A 25,948-nucleotide genomic window follows, 5' to 3' on the forward strand; every position below is an offset into this window, starting at 1 on the left:
GAAAATTATTGGTGGCGAAACGGAGTTCGCGGGGTTTGCTAATCTCTTCTAAAATCTGAACACGAATAGATCTTCATTAATCCAGTTAGTGCTAAGAATCCTTCATCAAATCCGATAAGGTCAGTCATGTATGCAATGTTAACACTTCACTGCCTAGCAAATATCTTCTCTACGTACGCTCCTCTCGCCAAAATTAACTAATTTCAGCAGAAGTACCTAATGGTCTTAGTACAATTGAAATGGTATTGTAAAACAGTCAAATTGAAATTGTTCCGAATATTTTGTTCGCAGGTAGATCCTCCCCCACCTCACGAGCTGTTCACCTAGCCCCGTTTATTCCATTAACATTGTTGACATCTGCGACACTTGCCGGTAGAAATCCCGAGGTAAGTTTATGTACATATTTATCTTGTATTTTACCTACGCAGAACGAAATCTTTGCTATATAAAAGAATACTCCAAGTAAATATCTATTGTAGGTAAGAAGTAATTTCACCTTTTTGCGAATGCCTTTAGGTTGTATTTTCTACTCACTCGGTACAGGAAATCAGCTTTACGCTTCGGTTTACATTTGCCCAAGCTTGTTCCTACCGCTATTCCGGATCCATGAAAATCGTGTTTTCGTAGATCAAGTATTCTGGGTTTATAGTAAATCTGTTTCGGGTATTTACGTGGAAGCTTTTATAGAATTGTTCGTTTTGAAGATGAATAGTAGAAAGGTCAATGAACTTTGATATACCTAATAAAAATACCTATATAAACAAAGGTTTGGTTCCAAAAGCTATTAAATGTGCCAGTGCCTAGTTATGAATTAAAATATGAGCACTAATCTAATTCACCTGAATCATAAAAAAGAAACGAGCGGTCATTTCATTGAGCATAAGAACTTGCGAACTCCGCCGCTGCATGCAAGGGTCGTGTATAAAAAGGGGTAGAGTAGCGCCTACTTAAGTCTCACTCGCCCCCTTTGTACCTCTTGTGTGTTTTTGTCATGCTACAGAGTTAAAGCTCTCGGAGCATTTACATGACACTTAGCTTCTTTTGAAACAAAAAAGAAAGTGCTTGAGAATGTTGAATCAGTTTAGAAGATATTTCTGCTGTTTCTCCTGTAATTTATGATATACAAGCCTACAAACTACCTCAATGTATCGTAATTTGTTTATAGCTTTCGTTAGACCTACTAAATTAAAGATTATGTTTTTCGGTTTACTCACGTAACTATTTGACGAGGAACTCGACTAGTTTCAAGTCATCCTAGAGGCCCATATTTTTGAGCAGCATTCTGCGACACACAACGCGGCTAAAATCGCCGTAGTACGCCGCAGTTAGTAGCTGGGATGAATAAAATATTATTATGAAACTTTTAACTTATGTTCTAGATCAGATGATTGCTATCGCTTCCACTCTAGAAACAGTAAAAAGCAATTATTGTGCTATCTCACAAAAAAGAACAGAATTCTTATTTCAACGGAAAAATTGAGGGAAAAATCTCTGTGCACATTTTAATACAATTTCGCACGACAAAGTTTATGCTAATTGTAGCTATTATGTGAAGCGGACACTAACAGTCTCTGCAGTTTAGTAATAAACTAGTGTAATGTGTTTTATTGCATTCACAAATATAAGCTGTATAGTCAGTCTGCTAGGATATTAGAATTCCTTTACTGAAACGCACTGCAATGCGTAGAGAACTTTAAGTAAGAAGTGTTACTGTGTTATTATGTTTATAGTAAAGTTGTAAATAAGTAAAGCCTAGGATACACTAGAGGACAAATGTCCTGCGACACGCGTCGCGAGACGTTGGGTGACGTTGCTGAACTTTGGTCGACATCGCGACATTGCTACGGACATTAATCGCGCGTTTTTCGCCATATATTTGGCCGATACATGTCGTGGGACATTTGGCCCCTATTGTATCCATGGCTTAAAATGATCAAAAGATAATATACACATAAGTCAAGACTATTTATGAACAAAAGGTGACAATTATGTTTGATTTGGATAAGGTTCCTAAACCATATCAAAGCTTCTGCCAGGCCTTGGCTTATGAGAAAAAATGTTACTGGATTGTATAGTTTTTCTCTATTTGCACATACAAGCGTATACAATATATTTCTTCCAGGCTTATTTCGTTGCCTTTATTAGCCCGTGGAACGAGCACATGTTGAGTTTTTTCTCGTTAACCGAATATCATTGTCACAGTATTCCATACGTAATATGATATGATGAAATTACGAAACGTACGTGGTTACCATTACGTAACAATAGGTTATATTTTTCGTCAATGCCTACTGGGTATCAGTATCTAATACATTTTAAATAATTCTAATAAAAAATCTACTAATATCATGATGAACACGTTTTTATGGCAAGTTTTACAATTAGGAACCTTCTTCCTTAGTTATCCAGTTTATTATAATGGTTAAGTAATTGTTACCTAAAGGGCACGTAAGGTTTATTACGAGGATAATTGATAATAATAACGAGTTAGTAGTTGTGCTAAAGTGGACCCAATGTACGTTGTTTCATAATTGTATTTTGATAAAAGGGGGCGGCAAAATAGAGCGTTCGGGGTGCCCTGGGATCTGTGGCCCGCAGGCCGCGACCACATCAACCCTGTCTTTCTCAAGCTTCCGAAACTCCTTCACCACCAATGTCAATTACCTGAAACGAAGGTAAGTCCCTAGTTCGCATGTTAACTGTCTCGTTACTAAACTACTTGTTTTGGCGTATCTGTATACTATAATGTGTAATGCATGACTTGAAGCCTTCTACAGTCTTTCCATGTATCTTGTGATGATTGTTTTATGTATTACCTCTACCTGTCTTCAACGGATGTCAGATTTAAAGGAATTTCTTTAGTAAAAATGTGTTAGTTTAGATACTATATAGAATTTGAAACTTGATGATTTATTATTGTCTTAATCTTTTCTAATCTTTTATTTAGAACATAAATAATAGTTCAGTTAATTTGTTGTTATTTACAAGTTGGATTTATAAATCTTGTTTTTATATGAAAATTCAGTTTATAATTTAAGGATAAAGCAAAATTTATGACACCGTAAAAAGCCCGAACCGCTTCACCGCGCTGCTTCCACCCCTGTCGGCACAAGCCCCCCTCGTTCCCCGCGCCCCCCCCACCCCCCGGCTCCTGACCCTCGCTCCACTTTACATACCGTGTAGCACCACTCATCAGCCTCGACTGTGATTGTATGTGACCATTTCACTGCTGCTACTTGTTGTCGTTATTATCTTACAACAAATAACAGTTCTGACTACCTGCATTCGGTGCATGGCGCTTTCCTCCGATGTCATTGTCGTGATTCGATGTTGCTGCTAAACAAGTCATTGTTACAGCTGGGATATCGTTATTTCTTTAAACTGTTATGTTCTCTCCGACAGACTAAGATTACCAAATAATATAGACTAAGCTTCTCAGTTGTCAGCACTGTAGGAGATCATCCTGATTTAGTGAGCTTAATGGCAATGATGGCAGTGTTCACGTTGATTGGCAAGTTGTTAAGGTTAGGTGACCATGAGTGGCTACATTGTGTGTGTCGATTTTGTCCCTCCTCTGCGTGTCCCTGTAACTTGGCGCGGCGTGGCGGTGGCGTGCGGCGTGTAGTTCAGTGGAGGCGTTGCGCAGATTCAGCTCGGGGGACCTGCAATCCGAGTGCGATGAAGGCGAGGTGGACCCCTACACCGGCCGGCCGGCCACCACCAGCCAGCCGAAACCGCAGACTCAAAGGCCGACCTCCCAGGGTAAGCTCTTAACTTACACATCTACAAATAATACCATTTGTGACAAAGTAATTTATTCATAACGTACAATAATGTAGTATCGTTAAGGAAGACTACAACTAATTAACGAAAATCCTTTCACTGTAGATACATTTATTTGAGATAAAAAATATACTTGTATACTGAGAACTGTTTATTTTAACATAGCCACCGGGGGCAGCATTGGCAGCGCGTCGGGTCCTCCCCCGGCGCCGTCCGCCACCGCGGCGGCTGCGGCGAACAGTGGAGGGGATCTCTCGCTCAACCTGCGGGGAGGATCGCGCGGGACATCCGCACCTTCCTCCCCGGCCAAGTCCCGCGAGTCTCTTCTCCAGCGAGTACAATCTCTCACTGGCGCCGCAAGAGATCAAGGCGCCAATTTATTAGGTAACGTATGTTTACAGCCTTTCCCGAGAGACCCACTTTTACAGTCGACTGCCCCTAAATTTGGGCTTTATCTTCACAAGATATGGCTTGGGAAATGGGGAACAGAATTATAAATGTGTGTCATTTTTTATATGTATAAAATAATATAGGTCTGTATATCTACTGATTAAATCAGCCTGTTGCAAATTTAAACACTCGAATTGTAATCATTGCTGCTCTTTTTTTTAATCGTTTTTAGGAAGAACTCTATCTGTGATGTAACCACTAAATTACGCTTCTTCCTTTCTATTCTGGCGCTTTTGTCAATATCATTACTGATTATCATATTAATCTTCGAGTGTGTACAAAAACGAGTTGTGCAGCTCAATAAATGGTTTCTTAGGGAGCGTAACGTCTGTGGCGTCTGTCGGCCGCGGGTACAACCGGGACCGATGCGTGACGCTGCTGGTGGTGGATGACCAGAACACCGACTGGTCTAAGTACTTCAGGGGTCGCCGTCTACCTGGCGAGTGGGACATCCGCGTCGAACAAGCTGAATTTAGGGTGAGTACCATTTCTATCAGTGGATTAAACTAGAGTTTATTATGACTTCCATAAAATTCCATAAATGTTATTTTTTTTAAACGTTGCCCCACATTATTTCTCCTGTGTCGTGGGTGCGTTTACAAACATACAATTTCACATGCACATGACACCCAGACCCGAAAAAACAATCTGTGGATCACACAAAGAGTTGTTCCGTGCGGGAATCGAACCCGCGACACGTTGCACGGCAGACAGTTGCCCAGCCACCGCGCCAACCGGGCAGTCAAATATTTATGAGCATGTTTGCAGTTACATTTAAAATTCGAGACTATAACACTCTAAAAATCGTGATAGTAACTGGCCATACATAACGTGCTGATCAATTATGTAGCCTCTTCACAAAATAGGTGTTGTAGAACAAACTTTTGCAATATTCAGGCACACTGCCCAGCGCCCGTGTCAACGTCACGTGTGTTACCCTCAACTTATTAATTATTACCAACATTTAACCTTCCCCTACAGCGGCCCTGAAATCTTTTTATAACATCTTTATGAGATGCTCATGATATGGGACCTTGTTTTAACAGATCCTGTTGCAAAATAATGGCGCGTTGTTGTTGAAAATAGGTACTTACTTAATATTATGACCTCATTATGACGTCTATGAATAGGTTTACTTTGCCTAAATAATTTGCTTGATTTTATAACAACTTTGTAAAACACGTTTTTGCGAAAATTGTACCCAGTCATGAGTCATTATATCTAATACTTCATTCTTTTTTCTTCAATAGTAAGCGTTAACTTATGTTAAAGCAATTTAAAACATCCAATTTCATTAAAAAAATCTTCCTTTATTTAAAAAGGTCTCACTACGTAATTCAGTAATTCCTAAAGGGCAAAGAGTATCAAAGTTGGGAGCTTAAGTTAGAAGGGATAATCAAATCGACCCGTTTGCGTTCCTTTATTAGGAGCTGCGAGGAATTTGTTATATAACTTTAATCATTTATTCGGTACAGGAATTGACTGTGACAGCCAATTCCGACGGAGCCAACGTATCTATGGCGGTTTACCGCAGCGGAACCAAAGTAACCAGATGCTTCAAGTAAGTAATTCAGTCATTAACGTATTTAACTAATATTCCTCGCTACATTTTCTCCAAGAACAGTACCCTTAGTATGAGTTTGAGAGTACGTTCGGCGCTCTGATTGGTTGGTTTAGTCAAGCCGGCCAATCAGAGCGCCGAACGCGCTCTCGTTTCTATTACTTTAAACGTACAGCAAACTCATATTAAGGGTACAGAACGAGTCTGTCTCGCCGCCAACTTACTTAATTAAGAAACACTCATTTAAAATTCCAACACAAATAAGTATTACTCAGGGAATTTGTAAGAGAAACGGTAATATAATTAAAGTTCTAATGGAGATTTAATAATGAGATTTATAATCTCGCGTAACAATCTAATTACTTAGTCAGTAAGTTGAACGATGAGATAATCTAAATGGAAAACAAACATATGAACACGTTCTATTTATAGATGAACCGTTTTGATGACTCAAGCGGGGTATGAAATGATAAATGTATATATGGAAGTTTGTAACAACTTTTGTTTGCGTTGTCTTTTCTGATTGAAGTGTGGGCGCTGTACAATTTACATAATAATAGAGAGCCAATAACTAAGTTTGTTCAAACTTGTGTAAACTACTTCCTCTCATGGTCGGTGCTTAGAAAAATATTTGTATACTGCCGTCACAGGATGACTACCATCGGCAAAGTTTATTTGAATGTATTCGGTAATTCAAAGTCAAAAAATTCGAAGAATTATTAATATTGAAATAGCTGGTCTGTCAAGAATTATTTCCTTTCATTACGGACTGTTTTCTTTTAATTCTGTGTAAATGAAATATTTTTTTGACATTTATATCTTCTTTGTACCTTTTAACATTTAACCTTTTGAGACTTAATTGAATTTTTTTAGTTGTACCGACTTGATTAAGTTATTGTTAATTACTTTATCTGCCGCACTGAGAGACATTTAATAATTACTTAAACTATTCCTTAGTAACGATTTTGTATCAAAAACCATCGCTGAGGATTGTGTTAAGTAACCATTAAATGACTATGAGTACAGCGGTATATCTATTTTACACTTGTACTAGGCCTGAGTTCGTGCTGGTGAGGCAGAATGTTCGAGATGCTGGGGCCGACCACCGAGCCTTGCTCCTCGGTCTCAAGTTCGGCGGCGTACCTTCCATCAACAGCCTAAACTCAATCTACCACTTCCAGGTACTTTAATAACTTTCAGCTTTGTACACTACACTTACTTACTTTATTTAGATTTAGACTTTATTTTTATACAAACAAAGTTCATAATAAAAGAGTCTATAGAAGTAATTCGGCAGATTAGAGTAGAGTATACACTGGTATGTACCAGAATTTTTAAGCAAAATTAAATTAGGTGGGTAATAATCCACGTTCTGTTTGTTTAGGACCGTCCCTGGGTATTCGGTCATCTCCTGCAGTTACAGCGGCGTCTCGGCAGAGAGAACTTCCCGCTCATCGAGCAGACCTACTACCACAACCACACCGATATGGTAAGTACCTGACTATACTATGTATCGTTGTATTTGTTTACTGTGTCTGTAGCAAACATGACGTAGGAGCACCAGGTCACAGCGGTGCAACTTTGCCATTAAAATTTTACAAGGCGCAGTATAAGTTGGGTAATTCAAAGACAACAGAAACTTTAAATTTCTTTATTTTAACCTATTTATCACTATAATTAGTTAATTTACAATCATTAACTTAAAAATAAATAATACAAAAATAACGTTACAACTATATTTGTCTCGAAAGACAAACAACAATTTAGAAGCGTCCAAAAGAAAAATCACAAATTAACAATTTTCGAAGACTTGCAACCAATAAATTCGTCACATTGCCAATAAAGCTAATTTAACTTCATAGTTCATACACACAACATTCAACTAAATAACTTAACGTCGAAAAATGAATCTAATGTTATTAAAAATAATGTTTGGTTTAGTATTAACAGCTGCTCTGTTGCGTACGATTAGTAATGGGTGTGAATGATTTTGTAATTTTTCACGAGGACGACGTAGTGAGTTGTTCAAAAGGTACATTTTAGAGTGAACTTGTGCATCGTAGTGGTGAATCAAGTCATAGTGCCATTGTGGCGCGTCGCTTGGAGGCACCTCGTGAGAGCGGGAGCCCTGCAACATAAACACACACGTGTTGAGTGACAATTAGCAGCACACGTAGCACCACCGATACTGACTGTACTGCAGGCGAACATCAAACGCGCGCCTGTTTACGACTGTAACGCGTTCCCCATATTACAAACGCACATTGACAACGTAGGTGTTTATTTGATTTTAATACTGTTTGAAATGTGAAACCTTCTGCTTTATATTAAGGAGTTCTTGAGTATGTATAAAATAGCTCTGAATGGGATCATAAAATTGTTCATTGTGTGAGTAATCCGGCTTGGCACACGGAGTGCGAATTAGTAGTATGCGTCAAGGTTGCTTATGAAATTTATTGTTTACGATTCGTTTAATGCAGTAATTAGAGAGTTTTAGGTACCATGGGTTATAATTTTGTTATTGTTTCCTTGTCTAACTTAGGTACCTACTGTTACTTACAGGAAAATCTGCCACACTTTTCTATATTTACAATTATTATTGCCACAATGACTACATTAGCGTTCGTAGAAGAATAAAATAGCTGAATTGTGGCATAAAACAGTACCTATTCCAAGCTCATTACTTTTCTAACCTCAGTTTTATTGACACATAAATCAGAAATATACAATAACGTCATAAATAGCTACATAAAAAGTGAATATATTTACCTAGTCCAGCGACACAGGCGCTCGCGGTCGTGTAGACAGATGCCGTGTCGCTCGTAGCACTCGTTGTAGCCTGTCGTGCAGGCGTTCGGCGACTTGGACCGCCGTCGATTCATGTGGACCTGTCATGATTACCATATTAATTACCTTCTAGTAACAAACCTATGTACTATACTACATAATTCCGTCGGCTATGAAAGAAGAAAGGTTTGCTACGCTACATCGTAGCTTTTCGTAGCGTAAATATCTAACTTACAAATAAATCAAATTTCGTATTTTTGCCCGGATCAACCGCTATCTGATCGGTCTAATCCTTAATAAAGGATATTGAATTTTGTAAATCGGTTTTACATAAGTAATCTTTGCTAGTCGGCATTTACAAGCAGTACGCATAGTTTGGTCGGCGTACCCGTTGAATATCAATAAGCTGTGACTTGGAAGCTGTAATGTATGCTTCACTCGGAAAAATATTCGTCTTACATGAGTGATACGATTCGGAAAACGAGAGAAGAAAATAAGGAAATTGGTTCGTATATCGAGAAGCGAATAGTTCTACATACATTTACTTTGGTTGCTGCTATTTATGTATATATGGTAACCGACTGCAAACTACTTGTTTACCGTTGCCACTAGTTTTAAATTTCAAATAACTTTTATACTACGGTTTACAAGCTAAGCCAACTGAAATTGTAAGGTATCTTATACCAAACTTATTGCATGTTTCGCGTTATCTTTGGAATTAAATGCATACTTTGTATGTATTCCTCGCTTGGTGTAGGAAAGTTTCAAACTTATGCAGCTGTTTGGTTGCAACTTACAAAATTCGATGTTTCACAATCTACCAGGTACGAGTACGATAAGTCGATAACTTACTTTGCAAGTACAACCCTGCTTGTAGAGTAGACGGAATCCTTTTCTTTGGCGTGGAGTGACATCACGCCATTTGCTGACGAAACCACATAAATGCACGTGAGCTTCCAAGTGTACTACTCGACCTGGAACATGGAAAGAGAGAATTATAATACATTTGTCACTTTGTTGAGGTGCACTAATAACCCGTCAAAGTCGTTACATCATAAATCTTCCACGTAGACGACTCGTAACAAAATAATAAATGAGTTTTCTTTATTCTACGTAGAAAGAACATCGTAACTCAAAGTTTACACGAACGTCCCTATTTTACATTTCTTTTATGGCAAATCCTTTTATGCCTTCCTATTCCACCCACCACGTCCATTCGGAATCAGAACAATTTTTCAATGAATAAATTATTCGGACAAATTGGACGACTGCAAAGATAGATGCCTGGCTCAATGACAGAAAGAAATTAAAACTTTTGGAATGAATTCAAATAAAAAAATCCTTTGAATTTTGTTGTTTAACGTCATATCCCCAGTACATGTTAACATACTTGTCGACGCAATTGCTTAGTTGCAGGACATGATGTTTATATCTCAGCCATACTAAGCAATGTTTATTGTGTTACAAAGTCAAATTCTAATGAGCCAAGCAAGTCTTAGGCATCGAACCTAATGTTTGCGTTGATGTGGTTGGGTCTAAGCGATTAATGTCAGCTTAAAATTCCTCAAAGCAGTTGGTCATAACATGCACTTGGAATTATATTTGTTCGACTTGTATTAGGATATTGTGTGCCGTGCGCAATAAATTATCTGAATGTTTCCTGGTTGGCGAGCTTGGCTCCGTCCCGAGCACTGTCAACATTTTACGTTGGAGCAATATCGATCCTGCGGGGCTTACTACAGGTAAGCCGGCAGCGGGAACGGTGTTTATCCCTTAAATTGACTCGAACATTCGTAATATTCGCGGCGACATCCTATTACATGTGTAGTAGAGAGGATATTCACCTGTAATAACATAGGTCTCCCTCGGCTGCAGACTCACGCCACACAAAGAGTCCTGAGACGGTGTTAATAGGCGGCCGGATTGTAGAGCCACCTTCGCTTTTGGCGTCGCCTGCAATACAATTACATTATCTTTAGCTTGCCAAGTAAATAGAACAAGTTTTCTAAACTTTCATTTAGAACAAACACGTTAGTCCAGAATGAAGCTATTGTATTCAAATAAGTATTGTAATTCAGACGTGTGTAAAAGTACTTATGTCGTTATTACGTCCAATGTAAATATTTCAGTACTTACTTTGTAAGTGTTTCGAATCTTCAATTTGTATGCGTCGTAAAAATCTTTGCCGCGAAATGTCTTTTGTACTCGACCAACGATCACTGAAAAAATCGATGAACCCAATTAATTCAGAAGCAAACGTTACAAAGGTTACCTAATATCTAACCGAAATTGTGTATAAATTTAGTCAAAATTAATTAAGTTTTCCAATATTCGCCAAGTCTTTGAAATATGTTATTTGATCGTACGTAGATTAATTATTCACAGAATAGCGATTTAGGGTAGTATTTAATTAATGTAACTTACCGAAATCGCTGTTACAAAAGTGTGTCTGTGGGTGTGCGGGCGGGCACGTGCAGGCGTCGGCGAGCCGACAGCACGCCACCACCAGCGCCAGCGCCAACCACCTCGTCAGCATGCTATATCTGATGCTCTGCAACAAAACAACACTGTTGTAGGCGGATTCATCATTACTGCAAAACAATCTTCGCATTCTAAGAATTTCATTGTTTTGTAGCACTCATTGATCAAATAAATTAAATGATAAATGCTATCAGATCGACAGTAACAACACAATACGACAGTTCCTGATTCCTACCGCTGATGTATATGTTGTTCTGCCATAATAACTAACGATCCGTTTCGAATTCCACAAAGTTTGGCGCGCGTACATTCGTACATGCATGTTGAGCAACCATCGCACCACACTCGTAAAACAACATGTAAAGAACTCTCGCGAACTTTAATGCGGATAATTTAATTTTTATTTGGTAAGTTGCCCGCAATGTTATTATACAATTTACGGATTTCCTTTCTTCTCAAAAATTTATATGTACATTATAAGATCTTTTATTTTTGTCCCGGATTATCGTGGCGCGCAACGTTTATTAATGAAACACATGCAACTGCGCGATGCACATTGGTTCGGAATTTAAAAAGTCGCAACAAATAACCTTAAATTGCAAATACCCATCATAATAAATGCTCATTCAATGTGTTCTAGATACATAGCTGAAATGCTTTTACCAATTACGTCTGTTCCACTTATATTACCTCAGAACTACTTCAGTACATTATCTACAATGAAACCTGAGCCTACTAATTTATTACAGCAAAGGTTCGAAGTCCAAGCAATAGAATTGCAATAAAGCATCTTGTGACATGTCATTACATTCTATTGATCGATATTCCAATAAATTAAATAGAAAGCTGTTTATGAAGGCATCCAATCTAATCTTATAAGTGATATAAGACTTCACACTTTAAATTAATTACGTTTGCTAAGGAACCCATCAATTTGTATCGCGGGCGAGGCGAGAGCATGTTACGGATAATTTATTAGCTTAACCACCTCTGGGCTACTGCGCGATGATGTTCGAGTACTGTGACCTACATCGCGACCGAGTCTTGTTTTTGTTCCATTCATACTTTGTTGTTCTATAACACGGCGATAAACTTTTATTACCGCACCTCTATTTTTTGCATTGACGAGAATAAACCTCTGAGCCGCCATGTCATAACCTCGTGTTCATTGTTACTTTGTACGGGGATTGTTAAAGCTTATCCGACGCTGAGTGACTAGAGCGACGTGTCTACAGCCACGGATATTGTTACACGAGAACTTCTTTTATAATTGTTGACGTTAATCCGTTTTGGTCACATTAACTCACGCCCTGTGATTCTTTTGTAAGAGGATTACACTAGTTTTACATTTAAACTCGATGGTTCCTCATGAGGCGTATCATATTCTTATTTAAAAAATCTAATGAATATTGGAGAACGATTTCTAAATAATATTTTTAAAGTTTCCGCAGGATGGCAATGTCGGGTGTTAATATTTTCTGTCATGAGAGATATGCAAAACTGGTTTGGTCAAATTAAACTTTTACTTTTATTTGTACCGTGCTCTAAAAATGATTCAAGCTGCCGCATACAAAGTATCTTGTCTACCAAAACAGACATATTCTTGCTTAGTTGTTATTTATTTGAGATTATTATGAATATGCCTTATAGTTAATGTGTTATTAGGCTTAGTCGGGAACAATAAGCCCTCTGTTACAAGCGTCGCGTGGGAGTTTAACTCGTCGTCTTAGTACGGAAGTGCGCCAGAGTTGATTGCCTTTTCATCACGCGATCTAACCTTTACTTCCACCTCAACGAAAAAATAATTACAAGCTTTTCGGCTATAAAACAATAAAATTAAAACACAAATTAAACTATAGCCATCAATTAACTATAAATGGTCAATAAAAATGACTGATTTAATTTATAGGAGACAGAAGATTGGTTTAAACGCTACAAGCAATAAAAAAGCTTGGAACCATGTGATTATGTTGTAAATTTATAGCTCTGAGCTAACAATCTGTGGTGATTATTTTAATGCAAATCAAACTTTCTTATTTGTTCTTTGAATTACTTGGAATACGATTAGATTTCTACTGAAAATAAGATCCATCCCATACTAACAATGAGGATAAAAAAGCGCCAATAATTTAAATGGAATAAGTTAAATTAATTGAAATATTCTTAGAAATGATTAATGTAATTTAAATCACCTTAGTTGATATTCAATTAATCATTAGCGATTCTACGACAGGTACTATAATATAATACTTGTTCAGAATATTAACGACTGGATTTTCTCAATATATGTATTTTCCTGCGCAGACTGTACCTGTCAATCAATGCGCTCATTAAAATCAGATGCACGGTCACTTAATCCCGAATTTATTAGGCATTTACGATCTAATATGAATTTAATGGAATGTAACTGATTAATTTAAGATTCATTTAAATTTGTTTCATGTGTTAAATCGTCTAGTGTAATCTACTCACATAGATGCGAGATGCACGTCACATGAGTCACTGCGCTCCGGTCGGCAGAAGCCTTACGATTGCGTTTTTATTCAGTGCTCATACCTTTTGTACCCTTACGATGAGTGCAGTATAATCCCGCTCTGTATACAGATTTCGGATACAAATCACAATGCGGAAATTTTATGGGTGCATTCCCATAGTCGCACCCGTGGTTCCGAGTGCGCACGCCGCTGCAACAATACCTCGTTTGTCAGGGTTCGTCGGGAAACCTGAGGTGAATGTTGACATTATGTGTTTATACTTGTTTACCGGCATCTAACATAAAGCGCTGAGCACGTTTGTAAAGCAGAAATAAAATTATATTGGTTCCCATCGTAATAGCTTCGATTGTATTACCGAACAATTGAACACCCTGTTCAATCATTTTTTTGCTTCGCTGACAGAACAATATAAACCACTTTAATATGTCGGACATTGTTTATAAATCATTATCAATTTATTTGATTATGTATTATAAAAACCATTTCCTACAAGATGAAAATGTTTCCGAGAATGCATATCTTGCGGCAACGTTTAAATACAGGTATTTATCACATATCGCAGCTGTTTATTGCATAGTAAAATGTCTGTTTTCTAATGTTGCTACGCGTATAATGTTTATGTCCATTGCTTTGTTAAGGCTTGGGTAACAAACGATTGACCCTATCCATTCTTTGCATGGATATAAACACTCGAACAATGGCCCACCTCGTAATATTCGTCGTGTTGCCAAAAGATTTTCAAAGATGCCTTATAATGTGCGACCTACATAAATATTGTTAGGTTGCATTGCTCATATATCATAATTCAGAACAACTATCAACACGTTTTTGTGGCGTTTTTTACTCGACTACCAGTAACTGGCATAAAAACTTGACTGACAGGTGTTTTTATCGATAGGTAGCTAATGTTACGGTAACTACAGCTATCTGTTGAAATAAATTGGAACACGTCCCTTCACGGAACCGGAGAGTGACTAAGTGGATAGCGCATGGATACAATACATTCCATTGTTTCCCTACAAACAGAAAAGATAAATCATCGTAACTTATATCGGTTGGGGAAAGAGTTTGTCTGTTATCAGTATTTCTTCGTATCCAGGTTTTTCCAAATAGTGACAAGTTTGAGTCTCTTTTATACTTTACGGTAGGGAAACTTACTCCCTAATAGCTTGGGACAAATTTAAATAATGTGACAGACGAAATGTCGGTACACTTATACCCTTCGCTTACCTAACGAAGAAAAACAGCAGGTACATAGACATTATACTCAGGTACTTATATGTATGTATAATTTGTTTCTATAGAAAATTGTTGGTTAGCATCAACACATTTAAAATTCAACGGGAAAACTACAGTACGTGTATTATGTCTTTAATATTCATATGAAACAAGTACCTATGTACTGAAAGTTATTCAACAGGTACCTATTATAATATTATATTCACATATTTACCTGTTATATTGTTTATTAAGGTGTATGAGTGAGTTACTAACATTCTGCGGTTTTTGGTCAAGGCGTGATCTGAATTGCGGTTTGCCCAAGTTAAATAGAGTATTAAATTAGTTACTTTTTGTATATTGAACTTGGTACGTGGAATTCTTATTGGTTGGAAGTTTTGCGTGTAATATACAAGCCTGAATATAGTTAATTATTACTCCAATATTACTTGGAAGTTTCAGTAAACTTGAATACGAAATTTTATTAATAATACTTGTAAGTATAATGTATTTTTACCACAATAGAGTAGGTAATTTTCTGTTTAAAATACACTTATTACTGGAATAGAACTCTGAACTCAATCACTTATTAGTGGTCAGGAAAATAAAAAAAAATATAATTCTAGTTAATTATACTGTTACATAGAATTCCCAATTCGAAAAACCCAAACTGAAACGTGCGACACATGAAGCACTAACTTTGCAATAATAAATTAATACTGCAGATTGCTTCCAACTGGCCGATCTGGGAATCTTTGGGAGAGACCCATATTCAGAACCAGACGTTGTTCTGGTTGACATACAAATGACGATGATTTAATTGCTAACTGACGAATGAAATATTTTTGTTTACTTTTAAATAAATTTAATATAAAATGGCAGACAGAGGCAAAAATGTATCTTACATCAACGTAAAGATTGTACACTTTTCGTATTTAATAGTCGAAAGCAAACCGAAATGAAACAGACAGAACATTTAGAAATCTCTTCAAAATTTTGTAATCCTGTCATAACATTTCAAAACACAGAAATGAAAAACAAATACACTAAAACATCATCTTAGAAGCAATCCAAACACAATTACTTACTGTGATCGATTCTCCATATGAAACTGACATGAAATTAAACAAACCTGCAAATGCTATTACGTTGGGAACAAACTACACTAGTTACGTAACGCGACGTCACTCAGTTTTGTTATCATCCTTAAAGTCTAAGCATGTCACAAGAACGCACAAACTACATAAATCCGTCGGTCAATTCTTAGTAGACTCGTGACACTTCAATTACACCAGTAAACATGTCAATCAATCTTCACCGGTTGATCTATTCATCTCTGCGCGCGATTTAATGTTCAAATGACGAGTTTTTCTATAATAACACATTTATATAATGTAACGGACTAATGAGGTCGACAGATATTTTAAAATGGAAATACCTGAAAGGTACCTACTCAATTGAATACGCCTATATGAATATGCCTTTATTCAATTGGTTTAATATAGTGTCAGTTTTGGATCATATTCTTCAGGATAAATTGTTTATATATTGGGTCTTATCAAACGGTTTGGTTCGGGAAAATTTGCTTGAAATTCCCAATTCTTATAAGGACAGTGTTTATCGTATACTGATAAAAAAATATCCTGTGGTATTTCTGTTTACAAAATGTACATATTTAGCACAGACCCGTTATAAGTTGAAAAACAATTAATTATATATGAAATTCACCTTCTCTACTTGCGCATATAACATTAAATCAAGTGGCCAAGCTATTAGTCATCATGGTCAACGCTTATCGTAAGTAGGTTTATCGGATGAATATAATTAGGATAAGAAATCTCAACGTAATAATTAGTTTGAACATACTTTATACAGCCGGCGTACTTGACAGCAAAATTGATGGAAAAAGCTTGCTCGACGTTTCTATGTCCGCCCATTAGTTACACTGGTGGAATGAAGGCTTTTTCTCTTCAACTTGTATGTCACTGTCGGCTACGGTATTGACAGCTTCATGAGTTTTCTTCCTACGAGTAAGTTCTGCCCATTGTAGGCAAAAACTATCCTAATTATAATTCTTGTTTGTAGTGTTCTGCGCCCATTCTCGCTGTATAAACGTTTACTTCACTAAGCTTCAAGATAATATTATATGTACTATGTGAGGGTAATATGTTCCAAACGAGCATAAAGCTAGCTCATCGCACTTTATTACTATACAATATAAATTGAGTCTATATTGCTTCAAAGTTCACAAAATGAATTTTGTCTGCACATGCAAGCGATGAAAATCTAGTTATACTATTTCAATGCAACGGTAAAACAACAATAGCACAGATGTAATGGCACTACAGAGATTATCATAACATGGTAATACAATCAAACCATGAACACACCACAATGCTGTTCTTTATCATTTTAATGATAAACCACGGATGAGATACGTGATCCTAACCGTTATTAAATAGACACGATAGATCATGTCCGTTGATATCTTAAAGGTTAGAAAAGAAAAAGGGTTTGGAACAGATCTGCCTTTGATAAAGTAGCAAAGAAAATTGGAATGCGTAAAATGTTGCTCGTCATATGGAACCGTACGATCTCCTATATGTATAATCTGAAATCAATGTACGTTTTAGTCTTGTTTCAATAAATTCTTTCGTAGTTATTGTTGGTGTATTGTTAAAGATCTCGAATATAAGAATGTTAAAGTTATCGCAAATCACGGTGACTATATTAGTAAATGATTCACCATGCACAGGATTATCATATGTATGTATTATGAAGTGAATGATGCTATCAGAAATACATGTTGCAACCGAGTATTTTTAGCATTGCGAGTATGTTTTTGTTTTGTTATACCAACATAGTTTAACAAAGAACTTAATGGAAATTTAAAACACTTTAGATATTAAAGCAACATTGCGACGTTACACTAAAAACTAAGATAAAAGAATCGAATTTTAAGTCAGTGGCAAATTCCTAAAAAAAATCGGCTATAAAAACCTCGCAACACAATAGAGCTTTTAAACATTAAAATGAAGTGAACACATAAAACTACACCTGACTCGAATCCATGAAACCATAGAGTGATGTAAGCCATAATTTACAATCTATTTTACTAAACCCAAGGTAAATATTTTCGTATAAAATTCTATGAACGTTTTTTCCAACCTTGAAAATCAATTTACAGACGATAGTGTTACAATGAAATGTAGGTAAACACGATTTCTCGTGTAAAGTGCCGGCCGGCACAGACAGCTCTTGCCGCGTGCAATATGCATATTCATTTCCACAAATGACCGACGATAAAAGATTCTTTTAAAAAGTTCATAAAATGAGGTGTTAAATGCCAAGTGTTGAACAAGGAGGCAAATATTTTTTCGCCCGATTGACGTTAATACGCATCTGGACGCGTTAACGAAAGATATTCGTATGGGTTACTCAGAAATATTTACATAATTTGTTTTAAAAAACGTGTTGAAAGTATTTTGTATTGTGATTATCGTGAGTTTATCCTTCCATAAGACCTTACGTTGAAGTTGTTGGGCATTCTAATTCAAAGATACTTATCTAAGCTGCGGCTTTAACCCCTTCGGTCGCTTTAACCGAAGTTTGGTGAAACAGAAATTGTTGAGACAAAACTTAAACCCGCATCTGGCCAAAGTTGTATCATTACGCAATTATATTGTTATTCTGAATGTCTCTCGGCATTGTGATCGTAATCGTGACTACTGAGTATATTTGATCCTTTCTTTGATTCTGTCTGCGATAAACAGAATTCATAGCACTATTAATAAAGCTTATAGCGTGCAGGTCACATATCGCACCGGTGGAAAACAGGACTAGTAGTTATTTAAAATAATAATTTTATAACTTCCGACTAACTCAAACTATTCTAAATTCTGTTTAATATGACCATCAAAGCTTAGATAATAAAGGTACATCAGAAACTCTAATTAACTGCGACCCCAGGTGTCCAGGTGTCCCTTTGCACAGCTATAAATAATGTATTAATGGAAAGCGTCATTAATTGCGAGTGTCCGTTTGTTTTACAGCTACACTTTGATATCGCCCAGAGTACTAATGAAACTAATCTGTATTATAATAATTGTAGCGAGTTATTCTAAGACATTTCATTACCCAAGTAAAATATTTGACTCTACTTGATATTGAAAGTGAATACATATATGCAATAGACACGACACTGTCATATAAAGGATAAAGGAATGTGAATCCATTCAGTCCTTCAATTTCATTGTGAACATTAAACTCGATTTAACACGTCTGAATAAAGTGTAAGAATAAGACATTCGAAGAGTAAAAGGGAGCCGAAAACGTTCGGTAACATATAGGCTATAAAACCGGACGACCGTCAGGAAAGGAGATAATAAAGTCATGAGACGGTTAATTCGTACGGTTTGCTGCGAATTCAAAGCTTTCACATTATTTGGTACGAAACTGACTTAATTATACGCCTGCATTGTGCATGCGCCGCCTACGGAACGGAATATTTACAACGTCAAAGAATTGTATAGCACATTATGATTAGGTATACAATATGCATAGATATGTGATCTGGGTTAAATAACACAGAGCCGGCATTGTCTGCATTATGAGACATTCACATCGATAGGACACAGGCACAAGCATGTTTGACATCGTTTGACACAAATCACCGTGACCGCGTTGCGCTCTGCACTTTTGTGTTTTTATTTGTTGGCCTTTTGACGGCGCCGCCTTTCAAAAGGGCATCACATAAAGGAAAATGTGAGTAATCACAATCGTGTCCTTTGATAGAGCCTGGAGTTGTTCACCTCAATTTTACACGGCACGTCGTCGAGGGCCACAAATGTGAAAACAGTTTTAGTCCGTGTCATAAAAGATGTATTCTCATCAAAATGTTGAAAGCGATCCTGTGCCAGCCCACACGAGCCCACATAAACTGGAATTACTTGACGAACAACTTCCCTTATTTATTCTTATACAAATGAAAGTATTGAGATGATCTGTCGGTGGTATTTGGTTGTTACTATGTAACGACGGAGCCATGAAGTCCGTATTCTTTCTCGAAGTTTGTGTATTGACATCAGCACAGTTAAACGTAAAAGTCAATACGTAACCAAACAGTCTTTTTTCTTTTATTAATGCTTTGTTTTATTGTGGCTAACATTTCTACATCGGTGTTGTTTCACGGCCATTTCTATTGTAGGCCGGGCAGATTACCAAGTGTCAGTGACACTTTAAACTGCACACTTGTAACAATTTAAATGTAAGATACAAAGCTAAAAATAAAGAACGTAGATATATTTTAAATAGATTGTACTATATTTGTTCACTGAATTATATATATTTATTAACTAGACTAGACATTGAAATAGACACGTTTACTCTCACATACCCGACAAACTGACCTCCGGTGCCATAGCACTTTACAAATTCGAAATCAGAAATTCTGTATTTATACTCCGCATAATCTGTAAATTAACTTCAGTGCTAATTCAGTAGCTACAATAGCAAACTACAAGGTTTGTTTGCCAATAAATTTACTTTACGAGAAAATGTTCAGTGGCATTATATTACCTTGTTAGTGACTAATTTCTTGATAGCTTACACACACATATATGAAAGTTAATTATTTATTAAATCAACACATCAACAACATGAGCGCAACGTAATTAATTACATTAATGGTTGGCTGTTTCACTATTAATACAATAAATACATTATGAATCGGGTAATTGCTACTACATAAAATTGACTAAAGATTGAAAAGTTTGCAATAAAATGCAGTACATATGAGGATTTATTTCGAAAGCGAGACTGTTAAGAGACCATAATTTTCCTAAAAAGGAGGATATTATCACTTAGGTACTCATTATCACCACATCTATAGACTAAAGGAAACATTTTGCTTCATGTACCTTCTGTTAACATGGCTTAAAGGTTCACTTAAATGAACCGTTCCTACGTAAGTGGCCAGTAATTGGTACGTAGGCGTATTTGGATGCTAAATTGTTACCTTTTATTCTTTTTTTGAATCAGATACCTTTTTATTTTAGGTAAATGGCTAAATGCATGCATCATTACGGTTTCCATTTATATCGAAAATAAAACTCTTTATCAACAAAGAAATTTAAAATAGACTTTACCTACACAGTACATAAAATGTCTGTATACATAAACAATTCGAAATGCGAATGTTTATACGTAATACACGTAAGTACAGACGTAATCTGCTCGAAATAATATTTTTGTTCTAATAAAAGAAACTGGCTAATTGTGTTCATAGATATATTTAGATGAATTTATAATAGAATGAGGAATCTTTCATTGATCTTTCTGGTCGGAAATGATGTCTCATTAGTTGAGGTTCTGGAATTGATCAAAGGTTGGACAAACGGTGATGGAAATTACATATGATGAAAATATGACTTAGGTATTGCAATAGACTTGTCATTTATTATGTGGGATTTAATGATAATTAATTATCCTTCAAGTCACAGCCATGTAGGAAAGCTTGATTGTTTATTAAGGTAGTCGAAGGGTCAGTAAGAGCGTATAAGTAAGTATTAAGTTGTCGAAGGATGGCGAGCATTGCGGCGCCTCTCAGACCGTTTACGTAACGAACAGTTGCGGCTTAATCAACGCTGCAGTTGAAATAAACATATTTTTCAGAACAACGAGCTAAATGAGTAAGAACAAATATTTCATCGTATCGAATTGTACATAACGTTAAAGGGAATTAGCTCTTATTTTAAAGCCCATACGTTTTTATACAGTTGCAATTATAGTTATTGGGTATAGTAGCAATAAAGTGCAATTGGCTCGCTCGGTAGTTTCTGACCTAATTTGTTATTAACACGATGCACGATACACCAACGGTCAGACCGTGTCGTGATTATTTATTAATTGAATTTCACTGTACGTACATCAGATTTCGATCGTAAATACAAATGACACGTGTAAACAAGTCCTAATAATGTATTTTATATACTTTCGAGGATATCGACGTAAACAGTATGAAGTTTGAATGCTAAATAGGTTTTGAATGTTAAAACATTGTAATTTCACAAAGTTCCACAGTGAGGCAATGTCACGTATAAGGGATATGAGTGTTTTTGGTGTGTGGCCAACTCACGTATAGCGGTGATGTGGACTTTCTGCAGCCGTCGATGTTGCCGGCGCCAGCTGCGCACACGCATGCACCCACTTCACACATTAATACTCTCGTATTGCCGGAAACACTAATACTTATAAATTCTGCAAGTTTATCAAACTGTGACGGCTGTGCTTTGATGAATTAGAGACATTAAATGCCTCGTTTGTCACTATTATTCCGTTCTATTGATGTTCGCTATTACGTCACTTCACCGTTTTTAAATAAATAAAAACATCCTACGTGATTCTACAATGTTTTAGTTTCCTCAAGCCGACCTCACTCCGTTACAGTTTACTCTCGTTTGAAGACGATTCATTTAACCGCATCATTTAAATACAACATTCACTATTTGTGTATCGGCATTTAAACCGCATACATTAACCAATACAGGCAATTACTGCGAAATGTGAGCAAACAACCTGTTGTTATAATAACAAAATTAGTTTCCGCGTGACTCAGTTCGGCGGCTCGTCTATTCTCTACGAGGCGGTGAATCGCTGACCCCGCGACGGTCTAACAACGTATTACAACAGAACTGGCGAACTTGACCGCCCACATACACAAACATCTCATACTCGAACACTTAGCCCTAGATACAGAACACTGCACGTACTCGTGCCTCGTACTACCAGAGCGCAGCATCTGGTACTGCTATCAATACAATCTACGACACCATATGTCCACCGTAGTTGCGTTTAACATTTCTATCAATGAAAATCAATCATTGTCACTCTTTTCACCGCAGCACACTTGATTTGGAGTTAGTTCGCTACCCAGCGACGCACCTTACGAGCTTTCACAACCATTATCCAACAAAGTACATCAATATCGATAGCGGTTCTCGATAACACCCTATCGGTTCGTCGATCGAACCATTACATCGATTTATGATACGAGATCTCGAGTTGGCGACACGTAATAAATCTTTTCGCCAATTTTCTCGGATCACAATACCGTCGCGTTACAACGGTGTGAGTAATTTTTTCTTTTGTTCCGATACTGTTATCTCGTAATCGATACGAGCGAGATGTATCAGATATCCACGCTACTTTGATCGCAATCTATCAATCTGGCCACACAGCTGCTTAAGGGGCGTATTCAATTTTATTTATTTTTTAATTGGATTTCATCAGAACTTGTTTGCGGTTTCGTTTCTAGGTTAAGGTAGTTAGTATGAATAAAAAGGATCTAATTTAAAATATAACTAATTGGTCGCTGAGTAGTTACCTACATAGTGAAGAGGTTACAAACATTCTAAAAATATTTATGACAATGTAGTGAGTCATTATAATAATGTGATGTTTGCATTATGTTAGAGGTTGTCGGTGGGTCGATGTGGTGAGTACGTACTCTTATAATAAACGCTATTTGCTAGCGAAAGCAGCGGCGCGGGCGCACCGTTAATCTCATGCTGCACTAAAGCTCCAAGGTTAACTTTCGCGGGCAGCCGGCAGCCGGCCGCCGGTACCTCGCACCACCACGGCCGTGGAGTGGATGCAGGACGTGTATTAAACCTCTATGCAAGAAAACAAGTTCAATGAATAACTTTTACCTGCGTACCTAGCACTAACCTACTCCATAATGATATAAATATTGAGAAAAGTCGTAAATGTATACTATTATATGTATCATATTTCAGGATCCTCAACGTACGTGAAATCTTCGTTTCGAAATATTATGTGAATTTTATTTCTCATATATAAACTAATATAATGAAACTTTCCAAACCCCGATAGTTGATGTTCTGCAACTATGTAGGCACGTCAGGGAAATTTGTTGTGAATAGGGTTGTAATAAAATTTCCATATGAGTAGCTAGTCTAGTTTTATTGTTATTGCGTAGTACAGAATGTAAATATAGGGATAATATAATAATTCGATCCTATTGCAAACTGTACCTATGTATGTAGGAATTAATTAATTCAATGTTACAGCAGCTGTAGATCAACAAGATAATAACCATTAGTAGAGTTTAAACCAATGGTGTAAGACATTACAATACTATAAATCTAAGTCTATAGTAATGTTTAATGCTGAATCATCGACTGCACCCAACACATAGGTTCACAACAATAGAGAAACATATGTATGTAGGCTTTGATTTTGCTGTTTTCCTTCCCTCTTGACTTCTACAGTTTTAAAGTTAAAATGCGTCCTAGCACTAGCACCTTGTAGGATAGTTAAAGTTTATTACGCAAAAAAATGTTACTCCGCTGACAAGCTGAAAGTATGTCCCCAATCACATTAGCATAATACCGCCCCGGGCAGCATATCGATACCGACATGCTAATTTAACATTATGCGGGAATTCGCCGAATATTCTTCACAAATGTTCATGTTTCATTGCCAACCTATTATAGGTCGAAGAGAATAACTTGCAAAGTCATTCTCCAGAGAGCCTCCTTTCATAGGTATATTTATTTACATGACTGCAAACTGATTTCAGGATTCCTTAGGTTACAAGTAGTAGTTCTAGAGTTTATATTGTCATTGAAAGGACATTAAGGAAAATATTCAATATTTGTATACTATGTTTCATAAGCTTATGTCTATTTACCAGTCTCTCAACAGTAAATACTACGCTATCAATGTTACCAAATTTCGTCAACATCAATTACAAACAATATAATAATTTCGCAGAAATTACTTTTATCACAACGATAAGAGTTATAAAGCTGCGTCACTCCGCAAACTGAATGGACCATGATTCACGCAAAATTATTTTTAGCCCATCGCTGTATTCGTGTTATTTACTACGAACTACGATGATTCTCACGCTCACTGATATTTTTAATTGAACGCACTACTATGACAATTTCATTGATAAACATAAACCGCTGTAAATATACTTAATTAAGGAACGAACTTTGTTGATGGTTCATAAAACCGATGATGAATGAACAAAAAGGCTCCACACTGGCTTTACGATGTTGTTCAGTATAATTATATCGTAAATGTGAAGCATAATTTAAGACAACATTTCGATCATATTTTTTGCTAGGTCCACAATCATACGCGCAGACGCATCGATCAATATCGATGTGAGACCTATAAATCAGCATCAGTCAGCTCAACAAGTGGACAACCTCGGTTAATTCCACGCCTCGGATGACTCATGTGCTGCATTAATACAGTGATCTGCCTAAAGGCTGTATGCATAAATTCAGTAATTGCAGCCGCGTAGACAATGCAGGAACAAGTGAGGCAGGACCCCATGAATAATACATCGAGGTGGTACAAAAAGCGAACGATACTAAATGACGAAGGTATGCGGCGATACGCCACCATTTTATTTTTATTTAATCGAAATATTTCAGCGAGCTTCGGTTCCCAGACGATATGAAATAAGTAAAAATATATTTTCTTTGTTCGCAGTCACCTGTTTATGGTAATGTTATCTATTTATGCAGACTGTGCTTCGACGAATTATTATTAGTCGCGAAATTCCCATACAGGAAAAATTTCATGAATTATTTAAAAGGCTGATTGGTATTCAAAAAATGACAATTTAATTGAAACCTATATTTTACATTTGTACGTTTCGAATTCTAATTTTCCTGGACACAAAATGTCTGAAACAATTACTATATTTTAATAAATATAATATAATTACGTGCGTGTAATCATGCACGTTCTTTTAGGTAAATAACTAAGTAAATAATAATATAATTAAATGTAGAAAATGGTAAATAACTACTTCATTAACAAAATTAATTATTTTACAATTATTGATATTATTATTAACAGCCCCTTTAGGTACTATATATTTGGTTCTGTGACGCAAAACAAATATTAATAACATTTCTAAGCAAAATGTAATGAGAATTATCATAGTAATTTAAACAAAACCGCATGAAATATATTTTGCTGCCAACAGAAAAGAGGCTGACTTTGAAGTACGAATGCAATAAAATATCAAAGTGACCTTAAACCTTCATTTGTCTACAAGAATAACTTTAGCCATACATGAAAAACAAAGTTAAAAGTTAGGTGCGCTATTAAGTACCTACGTATGGTA

At 36.5% G+C, this 25,948-nt stretch overlaps 2 protein-coding genes across 5 annotated transcripts in view; one reads left to right on the forward strand and one right to left on the reverse strand.

Annotated features, from left to right (window-relative positions):
- The first annotated feature begins 2,056 nt into the window (after positions 1-2,056).
- Positions 2,057-25,948, forward strand: part of LOC118261729 (synapsin) — a 63,793-nt gene continuing 39,901 nt past the window's right edge. Inside the window, exons 1-8 of the mRNA XM_050701516.1 lie at positions 2,057-2,069; positions 2,549-2,675; positions 3,626-3,762; positions 3,949-4,167; positions 4,550-4,710; positions 5,709-5,794; positions 6,849-6,975; positions 7,179-7,283. Coding sequence (XP_050557473.1) covers positions 2,057-2,069; positions 2,549-2,675; positions 3,626-3,762; positions 3,949-4,167; positions 4,550-4,710; positions 5,709-5,794; positions 6,849-6,975; positions 7,179-7,283 — 975 coding nt within the window. The remainder of the gene's footprint in view (positions 2,070-2,548; positions 2,676-3,625; positions 3,763-3,948; positions 4,168-4,549; positions 4,711-5,708; positions 5,795-6,848; positions 6,976-7,178; positions 7,284-25,948) is intronic.
- LOC118280679 (tissue inhibitor of metalloproteinase) overlaps positions 7,432-25,948 on the reverse strand; it is a 40,590-nt gene continuing 22,073 nt past the window's right edge. Inside the window, exons 1-7 of one of the 4 annotated variants that reach the window (XM_035600974.2) lie at positions 21,911-22,222; positions 11,006-11,132; positions 10,718-10,800; positions 10,426-10,534; positions 9,434-9,555; positions 8,564-8,682; positions 7,432-7,922 (exon numbers count right to left, since the gene is read on the reverse strand). In XM_035600974.2, coding sequence (XP_035456867.1) covers positions 7,865-7,922; positions 8,564-8,682; positions 9,434-9,555; positions 10,426-10,534; positions 10,718-10,800; positions 11,006-11,132; positions 21,911-21,991 — 699 coding nt within the window. In that variant the 5' untranslated portion in view covers positions 21,992-22,222 and the 3' untranslated portion in view covers positions 7,432-7,864. Of the gene's footprint in view, positions 7,923-8,563; positions 8,683-9,433; positions 9,556-10,425; positions 10,535-10,717; positions 10,801-11,005; positions 11,133-13,534; positions 13,558-15,863; positions 15,909-21,910; positions 22,223-25,948 lie in introns of those variants that run through there. The other 3 variants (XM_035600982.2, XM_035601001.2, XM_035600992.2) reach the window with 3 other exon arrangements.

Source organism: Spodoptera frugiperda, chromosome 20 (genome assembly GCF_023101765.2).
Source record: "Spodoptera frugiperda isolate SF20-4 chromosome 20, AGI-APGP_CSIRO_Sfru_2.0, whole genome shotgun sequence".
Taxonomy (NCBI): Eukaryota; Metazoa; Arthropoda; class Insecta; order Lepidoptera; family Noctuidae; genus Spodoptera; species Spodoptera frugiperda.